Source organism: Ipomoea triloba, chromosome 15 (assembly GCF_003576645.1).
Source record: "Ipomoea triloba cultivar NCNSP0323 chromosome 15, ASM357664v1".
Lineage (NCBI taxonomy): Eukaryota > Viridiplantae > Streptophyta > Magnoliopsida > Solanales > Convolvulaceae > Ipomoea > Ipomoea triloba.
Window position 1 is genome coordinate 26413404 of NC_044930.1, and position 13269 is coordinate 26426672.

Here is a 13269-nt window from a genome sequence, read left to right on the forward strand (position 1 = left end):
ATGATTGATGAAGAGTTGTACTAAATCAACTATTCTATTCATAATTATTTTCTCAACTTAATAAACCTTCCTGTCCCATTGAAAATCCATGGCATTCCATATGAGAGTCAATACCCCACACTGAGGTTCGAACTTGAGACATTTCATTTGAAAAGTCACAACTATGCTGGTCGAGCTATAACTTGAAAAATTATAATGTAATACCACTACTCTAATAAACTAGACACCAATTGGCATGCATTTTACACCTGCGACAATAGCTCCAAGTCAAATTCATCACTTTCATTCTATCCTTCTCCATCTTCATCCTAAGCTAGGCATGCAGCTAAAAACTCACTCAGTCCCCGCCCCCACGTACCTTGCTGAAACCATTGACTAGACCCTCAACTTCTTAATTATATCGTTCATATTGTTTCATCTATTGTATACATTATCTCAACATGTACACTAAATCAATATTCCCATTTCCCAATGAAAAGTCCACAAATTATTAATTAAAATTAGGTATAGGAGATGGAGGTTTGACCAAATAATTAATACACATTTTGCTTAGCTAAGAAACAGAAAGAAATTAAAGATTCATGTTCGGCTGGCTCGGCTCAAACACAATGTGAAACAGATGATCGAAGAACACGGCGTACTCGGTAGAAGATGCATGTCGGAGGGGAATCCACGACGCCTGCCGACACTACACCTGCTCTAATTAAGACCAAGTCTCCCTATCCCAAAGTTGGTCAGCCGATTTACCTCCTTTAATTTACGTAAAAGCTCAAAAGCGTACCATTTCTCAAAGGTTAACATATTTTGTGACTCTAATCAGTAAGGAGCTACAAAAAGATAAAATCAATCTAGATTATCCATAATTGAATTGTTTTCAAATTAAACCAAAATTAAAAAATCAATAAACATCACTTACAAAGAGTCAAACTTGGAGTTTTCAATTCAGTACTAAACATTCCTTTAACTTCATACTTAATGTAGTAGGACATACTAACAATTTGCTAAGAATAATAATAATGTATGGATTCTTATAAAGTAAAATTAAACTTCACTTCGATATCATAATTTTATTATTAGAAGAAAAGGAAAAGGAAAATTTGCAGCAACTTCTTTTTCGAGATGAACAGAACATGTTAGAGCATCTTTATCAGTTACTGACTTTTGAGGGTTTTTTTGTGTCCACGTGGGAAAGAAGTCAGAGGAGGGAAGAAGCAAAACAAAAAAGAAGGAAAAAGAAGCATAGAAAGCTGGCAGTCTCAGAAAAAGTAAATAAAATAAAATAAAATAAAATAAAAAATAACAAAACAGATTTACACGCCTAGTGGCGCATGCGCGAAACGCGCACCTGCATTGATTTTCCATGTTTAATGCGTCAGTTTGGGCCCTACAAAGATCCATTACTTGTAGAAATTAAAAACTCCTTCCCACACTAGTTATGAACTCACTTTTGGTTTATTGATTTGAAAAAACTTCCTATGATCCACAAATGTTGATGCTCTTAGGTAAGCAATGAATAAAAAATTTGAGTAGAAATTACAAGTACATGTACTACTCCGTATTATTCTTTTGCTCCAAAAGAGTAAGAGCATGGCCATCAGTAGTTATTGTGAAGATAATGTCAGATCATTTGCCACCTAACATGAGAGAAGGGAGGTGAGAGAGAGGAAAGGGTTCCTCTGCAAAAATGGGGAGCATAGCATAGTAACCTTTGATCTTCTGTCTTTCACTTTTCTCTGCTGTGCGCGTGAAAGCGCATAGCAGCGCCCAAGCGGGCGCGTGCACACGCGCCTGTGCTCGCTTGGTGCGTAAGCCTGACATTATCATTTATTATTATTTTTTTTAAATTCAGTTTTGTTTTGTTTTTTTTTTATTCATCCCTTCTCATTTTCTCTTTCCTAATCACACCTACAAAAACTCCTTAATAATCGCGAAATATCCCCACTGATAAGGATGCTCCAATACGGAGTATTACTCTTTGCTAAATGCATAAAAGTGTAAAACTGGTATTTTCTATTATTGGGTTGCACTCTTTTAATTGTACGAGGTTTATTCCCAATATATTATGGACTAGGATTCATGATATGGTGATTGGGCTTTACTAGTTGGGTCTTATGGTTGTGGGAGGCCTTTAATTTTGACATTTTCTTTAGCATTAGTGCTTAATTGAGATTATTTAAAAAAAGAAAAAAAATCTATCAGTGGCATAAATGACATTAAATTAAATAATCTTTTTTAATACAACTGACCCTATTACATTGTAATATCACCCACGTTCGCTCCGGGAGGTACGGGAGCTGGCTCAGGGCGAATCATCACTTACGGAAATTGACCCCGGGTTCTCCCGAAATTCATCCCCACAAAAAGAGCTCACTTGCCACTTGAGCTACCCACTGGGATATATATATATATATATATAAAGGAGCAAATAAAGTTAGGCTTATAATGGGAACTAAAAAATGTTCGTCCTTCATAAAATGAATTGTTCAATATTATTTTTATTTTAGTATTTTTTTTTATTTTTCTACTTACCATCTATTATATTATTTACTTTTTCTAAATACCATGCACTTCGTTAGTATAAACTTTAGTAACGGAATATTTCGTTAAGTATTCATTATTCTTAACTTACTCATTAATTTTAATAAAGAAGGTATTATGTTTGAACCACATCTCAATCAAAGTTGACATAATTGTTGAATATATACTATGAAAATGTTAGAGTGTATTAAAAAATACAACAAAACATTTGACATTAGCTTTGATCAATTAATTAGTCAGACTATATAGCATTTAAAGTTGAGCATCAAAGATTGCAAATAAGAAACCTTGAAAATCATTTTCTTGATTTTTAAAAAAAAATCTATGTTAAGTTTTTTTTTCGTTTAATTAATCTTCTTTTGATTATTTAGAACAAGACTCAATATTTTAATTATGCTATCATATTTTTAAAATAGAGGCTAGTCTAACATATTTTATATTCTATTATATTTTTTTCTTCTAAAATTAGTCTCAAATATCTCTCTCGATTTTTTTTAGATATTTGATTATTATTTGAACTCTTTATTAATTTTAGAAAACGAACATAAGGAGATTTTTTTTTTATTTTTTTTTGAAGAATATAGTATTTTTCATAATTTTTTTTCCAAATAGAAATGACGAGTAAAATATATATAATAGTTATACACATATTTAATTACATTATAAAATTCAATACTTTTCTATTAATATATTTAATTTCATTATTTATTTATTATCAAAATTTTATATTGTTAATTGTTTTATAAAATGTTAGCTAAAGTTTTAGTCAAATATTTTTAACAATTTGTTTTTGTTTTTTTTATCCCAAAATAAAAACAAAATATACATCCAACAAATTCAAGCAACCAGCTTTAAAGTCATTTAACTCGCTCTCTATCCTTTGTGTTCTCTTTTATTTTTAATAAATTGTTTCTCTTTTCAATCCGCTTTAGGTTTGCCTGTCTATTTCCAATAAACTGTACGCCTCCAGGCCAAGCTGATTGTTCTCGTCAAGATTAGGCCTCCCTCCCCTCCCTCTTCAGTCCACAAAGTCTTAGTTGCTTGAGTTTCCAGCAGCCGCTGACTGCCCTACCTGAGCTGTGATTGTCCCATCGTTCATTGCCAGAATGCTGCTGAGAGGTGCTAGTCAGCACCCAGGTCTGATTCGGAGTAGCGGGGTTAGAAAAAGCTGTAGCCATCAAAACTAGGGTTTGCTTTTCGTTGAAGCTTCGAAAAGTTTTTAAAGAAAAAAATAATAATAATTTGAGATAGGCCTCCAAATTAGAGTTTCAAAACCAGCTCTATTAACGGATGATCGGCTGTCCCCTAAATTTCAAAAAGCCAAAGCCAAAACCTTAAATAATTATGTAGAAAAATCCAAAATCGAATCAATCAAGAATAGTGATAGTCAAGAGTAAAAATAGAGTGAAACTAGGGTTTTTCTAAAGATTGGATTTCGTCGGATCACACGGAGAATCCGATTGGCACTTTGCTTGGATAATGCTCAGAGAGGCTGGACCTAGTAATTTGTTAGACATCTTTTATCCATAATGCATGCATAATTTGTTAGACATCTTTTATCCATAATGCATGCATAATTCCATGGTGTGCGATCTGAGAGAGAGATTTTATGCTAAAATATTTTAAAATATTATATGTAATTTAGCACGTGGGGTGTACACATTTTGCATAGCTCGACTCTAGACCTTTTTTATTATCGTCTTCAATAATTCAATAGCTCAGGTATAAGAGTCGGGCAATTCTTTAGCTTTTTTTTTTTTTCAAATGTGACATTTGTTTTGGTTTATTATATTTGTAAGTAAGAGATGTTTAAAACATTAAAAAGTGTGAAGCTAAGAGATCATAGTAGTGCCAACATGCAAGAATGTACAGAAGGTAATTTTTTTCATCTATATATACTATTGGTCTTATTAGTTATTAAAGGATATGATTTTGCTTCATACAAATAACTGATTTAATTTTGTAAAATATTTTAATAGTTCTCATACATTCTAGCATGTTTTAAGTTTTTTTATTAGTTCTCGTAATGGCTTAGAAGTTAGAATATTCCTTTTTCTAAAAGTCCTAAAATATTTTAAGTTTTTTTTGGACAGTAAGTGTTTTAATTTGAATGAACGGAGGTGTATAATTCAGTTTAGTTTTTAAAAAAATAAATACTTTATACGTCAATTTATACAATAACCGATGTATAAAGTATTTATTTAAAAATAAATAAATTATACACATATAACTTCGGTTCGAACAAACACTGAAAAGTACACTGAAGATAATCAAGAGCATTGTAAAGTAGCCCGGAAGGAGAATCGCATTAAGGAGTCGGAGCAAGAAAGTTTCAGAAAATCTGGCAGCTTACGTGCAACACCATGCTTGTGCTGGGGCCGTCACCATACACAAACCATCTTACGGGCATGAGTAAGCCCGTCTCCATTCTTGGGCGGTCACACGCCCCTACTGTTGCCCGTGTGGTTGCCCTTATTACGAAATTAAGTGTTGATTTTGGATCTTTTTGAAGGGTAGACCGAGACAACAAAGAACACATTTTCCTTCCTTTTTCAAAAACATTTTTCGCTTAGATTAGATAGTTTACGTCCATGGAAAATCAATAGAGAAGATTTTAGCTTTTCATTTGAGCATGCAATTGTCTATTAGGTGAAAGTAGTCTGCTTAGGGGTTGGATTAGGGGCTATTTTTTTTGGGGGGCTATTTACTTCTTTTTTTTTAGTACTAATGCCTCCACTGAGACACACTCCCATCATCTATATGAGAGTGTTAAACGGGACACCAGGTGCCACTAGACCACAAGGTCTTTGGCAGGCGCTATTTACTTTTCTAAATGCTTATTATGCGATTATTGCATAAAAGGAAGAATTCCGCGAAGGAATCTTGTGTTTGTGTCTTGTAGATATTTTTGTGCGCAATAAGGGTTGACTTGTTTTTGGAGAGTTTTTCAACTGCAATAAGAGTTGGGAAATAAACTCAAGTCCCCTCCTTCACAACTCAATTTTATCTTCGGAATTTGGGGAAATTGAGAATTTTATAAATGCCTATGTGCTTTAAGAGTAGTTTAGAGTTGATACTATGGATGTATGAACTCACACTGTACCATTAAACAAGCATGAATATAAATACAGAAGGATACCCCAAAGTAAGGGATATCAGTACAACCGTAAATGCAGAAAATAAAGGCTAACCAAACAGACTAAGCGTATGTATAGATTTAATCTGTAACACGCCCCCGCAAGATGGCGGCACCATCAACGACGCCAATCTTGGAACGAAAAGCCAGAAACGGACGACGAGAGAGAGGCTTCGTAAGTAAGTCCGCCACTTGATCAGACGAGCGAATATGTTGAACCCGCAAGGAACCACCCTCAACACGCTCACGAACAAAGAAGTAGTCAAGGGCAACATGTTTCATTCGAGAATGAAACACCGGATGTTTACAAACATAAACAGCACTCATATTGTCAGCAAACAAAGTAGGTGGCTGAAGCAAGCGAACACCGAGCTCACGAAGAAGACTTTCAATCCAAATACCCTCAGCCGCGGCATTAGCAACAGCACGAAATTCAGCCTCAGTAGAGGAACGAGAAACAGACCGCTGACGAGCGGATTTCCAGGACACCACATTTGCCCCCAAGAAAACAACATACGCAGTAGTGGAACGCCCACTACTGTCAAGGCCACCCCAGTCAGAGTCGGAGTAAATAGACAGACTCAACGGCACACCACGCCTAAGGAACAACCCAAAATGCAAGGTTCCCTTCAAATACCGAAAAATCCTCTTTACCGCCTGCCAATGGTGAATAGCAGGAGAATGCATGAATTGAGATAGGCGATTAACGGCAAACGCAATGTCCGGTCGAGTGAAACCCAAATACTGTAGGACACCAACCGCTCTACGATACAGACCACCATCAACCGTGGAGTCATTAGCAACCAGACCACTAGCAGCAGGTTCCATAGGGGTAGCTACGTCCTTCGCCCCCGTCATCTGAAACTGCTCAAGAACATCAACAATATATTGAGACTGACTTAGAAAAAAACCACTGGGCGTAGAAATGACCTGCACTCCTAAGAAATGATGTAAGGCACCCATATCTTTCAAAGCAAACCTATCAGAAAGCTTGCGAATAAATCCACCAAGAAAAGCATTGTCATTACCCGTGATGACAATGTCATCAACATAGACTAGAAAGAACATAACAACATGACCCTCACGGTAAACAAATAATGACGTGTCAGCCACAGACCGAACACAACCACACTCCAATAGAAAAGCTGACAACGCCAAGTACCAAGCCCGAGGCGCTTGTTTGAGACCATATATAGCCTTCTTAAGACGACACACGTGACCAGGAAAGCGAGAATCAATAAAGCCCGCAGGCTGCTCCATATAAACCTGTTCAGACAACAAACCATTCAGAAAGGCATTATTTATGTCTAATTGACGAACAGACCAACCACTGGATAACGCAATAGTCAATACAATACGAACAGTAACCGGCTTAACAACCGGACTAAAGGTCTCAAAATAATCACGCCCTTCTTTTTGCAAAAAAACCTTTGGCTACCAAACGTGCCTTGAATCGCTCTACCGAGCCATCAACTCGCCTTTTAACCCGGAATATCCATTTGCAGTGAATCGGACGATGACTAGCACGCGGTACCAACTCCCACGTCCCCAATCGAACTAAAGCATCAAATTCATCACACATAGCCTGCCTCCACCTGTCATCACGCATAGCCTGGGTAACCGTACGAGGCTCAAGAGCGAGTGGCATGGGATGGACAGTAGTTATATTCACAAATTGGTCACCATAGTACCGGGAATTCGGTTTTCGTATCCGTGCTGGTCGGCCAGAAGCAGCCGGTAAATCAGGGGCAGTGGTTGGGGATACTGAAGAAATGAGAACAGATGCAGCTGGCTGTTCAGCTAAACTGGACTCCGACACAGTGGGGCTAGAGGTGGTTCGGGAGAGATTAGGAGCGGGAGAGGAAGAGGGAGTATGATCAGATTCAGGAACTACAGGAACAGACCTAGAAGAATTAGAGATATCATCCGAACCAGATGGTGAAACAACCGGTACAGACGGAGTAAGGACAGGCAAAACTGGAGGCAATGAGGGGGGAACGGAAGTTGAGGCTGAAGTAGTAGACACCGACCCCTTAGACAGCCCCGACTCAAGAAAAGGAAAAACCCCATCCACAAATCGAACGTGTCGGGACAAATAGATACGACCGGATTGTGGGTCCAAACACTTGTAAGCCGACTGACTCAAAGAATACCCCAAAAATACACAAGGAATTGATTTTGGGTGGAGTTTAGTAGACACATAAGGTTTTAGCCACGGAAAACACAAGCACCCAAAAGGACGGATTTTAGACAAATTAGGATCGCGACCAAACAATTTTTGAAATGGCGACAAATTATCAAGTATAGGCGTAGGCATGCGGTTAATAAGATAAACGGCCGTTTGAAAGGCAAATACCCAGTAGGATAGGTGCAACCCAGCAAAGTGAAGAAGGGACAAACCTGTCTCTACAATATGTCGATGACGCCTCTCAACTGGACCATTGTGTTCAGGGGTGTGAGGAGGTGACGTAAAATGAGAAACACCACAAGAGTTAAACACCGTGATTAACTTTTTATATTCGCCCCCATTATCGGAAAAAACTGATATTATAGAGTGCCCAAAATATTTTTCGACCAGACGTTTGAACTGAGGAAATATAACAGAAACATCAGACTTATATTTTAACGGATACAGCCAAATGTATTTTGTGTAGTGATCAACAAAGGAGACATAGTATTTATACCCATCAACCGAAATATTCGAGGAACCCCAAACATCAGTGTAAATAAGCTCAAGTGGTTTACTACTAGACATGGTATTAAAGGAAAAACTCAATTTATGACTTTTATTTATATGACAGGAGTTACAAGAGAGATTCATTACAGAACGGGAGTCATATGGAATTTTATTACGACGAAGAATAGACACTAAGGTCTTACTAGAAGGATGACCCAGCTTGTGATGCCATCCGGACGCAGAGTTTACGGTGGTAACATGAACTTGAGGTTGGCCAGGACCTGGGATGTAGTAGATATCATGCAAAGTTCCCCCTCGCATTAGATGTGCCCCCGTTCGACGATCCTTAACAATAAAGAAGTTGTCAAAAAACTCAACAGAGACAGGATTTGTTTGACACAACTTAGACACAGAAATTAAGTTTTTGCGAAGATGAGGAACGCAAAGCACATCAGATAAAGAGAGTTGACAAGAATTGGTTGGAATGGATGTATCCCCAGTATGAGAGATTTTTAGAGACTTACCATCACCAAGTAAAATTTCGTCCGGGCCGGAGTACTCTGAAAATGTCTGCAACGCATTTGTATTTGAAACAGTATGGTGAGAGGCCCCAGTATCCATCACCCATGGAGCCTGGGTAGGTGTTGTCACACAGGTGGAATTTACTGTAGGTGAAGAACCAGGAACAGAAAATAATGGAGCTGAAGCGGTGACATTATTATCTGCCAAGAAACGACCAAGTTTGCGGCAAAACCGTGTGTCATGCCCGGGGATGTCACAATATCTGCAATATCGAGAGTTTCGGGTAATGCCATTTGAACCACCTCCAGATTGTCGACTGTCATTACGCCCACGACGATTGCCAGAGAAGGAATACTGGCCGCGACCTGCTCCACTTGCCGAGCCAGATTGCCTTTTCTGCGTGTAGTTGGCAGTTGCAATGACAGCTTGTTGAGTAGCCTCATGATCCTTCAGAATTCTCTCGTAGTCGGTAAGAACATCCGACAATTGTTCGAAGGTGACTGGAGTCTCGCGAACTCGGAGAGCTGCCACGATGGAATTGAACTCATCACCTAGTTGTGTAATGATGTGCACAACTAGATCTTCATCAGTTATGGGGTTCTGAGCAATTGCTAAATCATTAGCAATTGTATGCATATCCTGGAGATATTCAGCTATGGGTCGAGAACCTTTTGGGTTCTTAGCAAGCTTAGTTTTGAGTGATATAATGCGACTACGGGAAGATGCAGCGCAAGTTGCTGCCAGTTTCGTCCATGCGTCACGAGCCGACGGTGACGAGGAGATCAAAGGTTGAAGAGCATCGGAACAACTTCCAAGAAGAGCACTCAAAATAATCTGGTCCTGTCTATACCATGTGAGATACGCAGCGCTAACAATGGTTTGAGCGGCATCAGAAAATCTTTCTGGAGACTGTGATGATCCATCAATGTATTTGGATAAGTCTAAGCCAATGAGGGTGGTCTCAATTTGTCTTTTCCATACTGGGAAGTTCGTAGGAGTTAATTTAATGGGAAAATGGGTTGTTGAATGTAGCTGAACAATCTGGGGGAGGGTTTGTGCATTGGCTGCCATCTCAAGAGAAAACGAAAAGAAGAAGAAAAAAAAACTCAGAAGGATTTTTAACGGACAGAGGAAAAAAATATTCCTAACTGGCTCTGATTACCATATGGATGTATGAACTCACACTGTACCATTAAACAAGCATGAATATAAATACAGAAGGATACCCCAAAGTAAGGGATATCAGTACAACCGTAAATGCAGAAAATAAAGGCTAACCAAACAGACTAAGCGTATGTATAGATTTAATCTGTAACAGATACATCATGAAAATGAAGCACTCCAATTCTTACTATAATCCTTTATTAAAAGATCATGGATTCTTGTGTGCATTCTAGTAAACCTTTGATTGGGAATCTTCCCCAATTCCTTCAAATTGTTATAGTGTTTAGAAGGTAGTAGCCTCTAGTTTCCCCCCCCCCTCCCCCACCCCCCCCCTCTTTCTTAGTTAATCTCTCCCTGTTTTTTATCAATGGGATAATTGTCCCTTTTCTTAATATGTTTTGCTTAGATTCTTATGGGTTCAATATCTGTGTGTTTAGCGACTAAACGATTTCACAATTACGCGTCATATTCTCAATCACCAATGGAATGACAATCTTCACCCCAATTTCTTATCGTTCATTTACTAAATCAACTTTTTGGTATTGTTGTCGGGGATTAATTTATTTGGTTGTATTGTGTGATTATCTTTCTTTCTAGCATTATAGATAGTGGACCTTAAAGGAGATCAAGTTGTTATTTTCTTTTTGTTCTATTGTGTTGATATTAAAGAGCTTACAAGTCATCTTTATTGCGTTGATTTGATAGGAGTCTAGATCCTTAGAGGTAACATAGAGATGGGAGATACTAACAATGAGAAAAATGGTGAAGGTCAAGCAAATATCTCTCAAACTCCCAATGCCAGTCATTACGTTAGAAGAAGAATGGGTTCCCTCACACGCTCAATTTCCACTCTTTCCCAACATGAACTAAGGGGACATTTCTCAAGGATTTGGAAAACCCCAACACCAAGGGCAAGGGGCTAGTATGCAAGACTAGTACATATTTGACAAAAAAGATAGACTATTGACATCTGCTGTTTGAAAAATAAATGCTAAAATACGCGCGGTAACATTCTTGTATTTTTTTTTAAAATCACATATAACATCTCTTGTATCAAGTGAACATATGCAAAAAGTGAGTTTTGAAAAAGATGGGCACTTTTGTTCTAAATTCTAATGAAGACATGGAAAATAATATAGTATATAACAAAGTATAAAAATATATTATAATAATATGTAAAGTACAAAAATAAAAACAAATTAAAAATAAAGCCAAAGTCGATCGATTTCTTCAATGAATAGCAAATATGGCGAGCGGCAGATCAGACTGAGTCTAGCATGGCATCTGGTCCATATGGAAGGTCCATTCTCTTACACCCTGGAAATTAGAAACTTTGTTGTTGTCAATATAATAAAATGTCAACTAAGAAATTAAAGTCATATTAGAAATTGGCAAAGTTTGATAGTTTCGTTCTGCACCATGCATTAATCATGCATGATTTCATGCTTTGCTTATTCATTATGTAAGCTAATGTTAATTACTAGAATTTCAATATTACGTTGACATTTTAATTTTGGATCATACGGAAACCCCGCAGCTACGTACACAAGGGTATGTATTGGATAATTAATTAAAAGGTATAACGTTAATGCATGTAAATTTGTGAGTATATATAATGTACATTATTCAAAATAGCAATAATATTTTTAAGAGTCGTTGATAGATAAACTAATTAACTAACTGAAATGAGGCGTTGACCAAACAATGAGATCGAGTAATTGGGGAGCACTTACTGTTGAAATTCAATATTTAACGAGGGGGCCGAGGGGTCGGCAATGGCGGCGAAAGCGGCGTTAGAAAGAACCATGGTGGTTCCGGGGCGAGTTGACTTGGAAACCGAAGATTGCGCCCGATCCACGATCCGAATCTGAATGGTCTGACCCGCTTTACAAGCTTTGGGCAAAACGGAGCTTATGCAGCTCACCAAGTACTGCCTCCCACAAGATGCGCCGTTGTCCCAAATGCCCTCGCCGGCCGCCGCGAAATAATTGCTCGACGGAAACTGCGACGCCCCGCTCCCAAAACAAGCCGTCGCTGCACATTAATTAAAAAAAAATCAGAACCACAATACTTGTCCACAAAAAGTAAAATCATTTACTTCAGGTTGGGCTCACACTTCGACTCGACAGAATTTGTGAAGATGATAAGTTAAAATGACTTAGCATAGCTCATTAAATAGAAAATCAGTGTCTGATGCCCAGAACGAGCCTACTACATTAGTATAATTCTCACACTATTCCATGCATGCTAATGTATGCTTTGAATTCCCTAAGAACACTTTGATATTTGGAGATGGATGTCATAAAAAGAAGAATGTGATGATTAACTTACGAGTGTAAGGTGGGCTATACTGGCTTGTAGTCCCTATATCAGCACATGAAGGAGGAGATAAGAGCACAAGAATGATGAAGAGAGGGAAGATGATGAGGGAATGGAGGTCTGACATTCTGAGTATCATTAATGGATCGGAGAAACGATTATATTATTACAGGGTTTGTAAACTTGGGATCAAGGAAAACAAAGAAGTTTCCTATCTTTATATACTACTCTTCTTCTTTTAAAAAATAGAAGAATAATAATTTGCATCTTTGAGTTCAAACCTGCCGGAGTACTATATATATATATATATAGTGCAACTGTGCAAGGAATAATTTTTTTTAATTCGCTCTTAAATTTATCATATTTATTGATTGAATATTTGAATGTCAACTCATAAATGTGAAAATAAGAATAAAAGGTCATAATAATATTAATAATATTCATAAAATTTATAATTTATCGCTCAAATAATTTCAATTATTTCATTTGGATTGATGAATATTATTTGAATATTTTGGGGAAAAAAAACTCCCTAGCTAATTCTGTTTGGTCCATTTTTACTTTGCTTCAAAGTTCAAACCTTGCATCCCAACGGGATTTTATTGATTAATTTTATTTATTTAGTTTTGAAGGTCGAAAATTTCACATGGTATGACCAGTCCAAATAACATATTAAATTAAAATTCAAAATCATTGAGTTTGCTCTAACACGAGAATTGTATATCTTAGTAATATTTCAATTGTGTGCGTGCTTGAATTGCATACAGAGGCAGATTTACAATGGGAGCAGTAGGGGCCACTTCTTCGACTATAAATTTTTATTTATTTATTACTTAGTATTATTGTTTTTGTTTTTAACTTAAAATTAAAATCAAGTTATGTGTCAATGTGTCATTGCTTTTGTCCCTTAAAT

The 13269-nt window shown here is 37.2% G+C and overlaps 1 protein-coding gene across 2 annotated transcripts; it reads right to left on the minus strand.

Moving 5' to 3' along the window:
* Positions 1-11180: 11180 nt before the first annotated feature.
* LOC116007704 (EG45-like domain containing protein) lies at positions 11181-12550 on the minus strand. Of its 2 annotated transcripts, none has more exons than XM_031248455.1 (3): positions 12369-12550; positions 11771-12071; positions 11181-11354 (listed from the first exon to the last, which is right to left on the minus strand). In XM_031248455.1, exons 1-3 carry the CDS (start codon positions 12493-12495, stop codon positions 11348-11350), a joined length of 435 nt encoding a protein of 144 aa, XP_031104315.1. In that variant the 5' UTR covers positions 12496-12550; the 3' UTR covers positions 11181-11347. The 2 variants fall into 2 exon arrangements, with proteins under 2 accessions (XP_031104315.1, XP_031104316.1); XM_031248456.1 differs by having other exon boundaries at positions 11287-11368.
* Between the last annotated feature and the right edge of the window lie 719 nt (positions 12551-13269).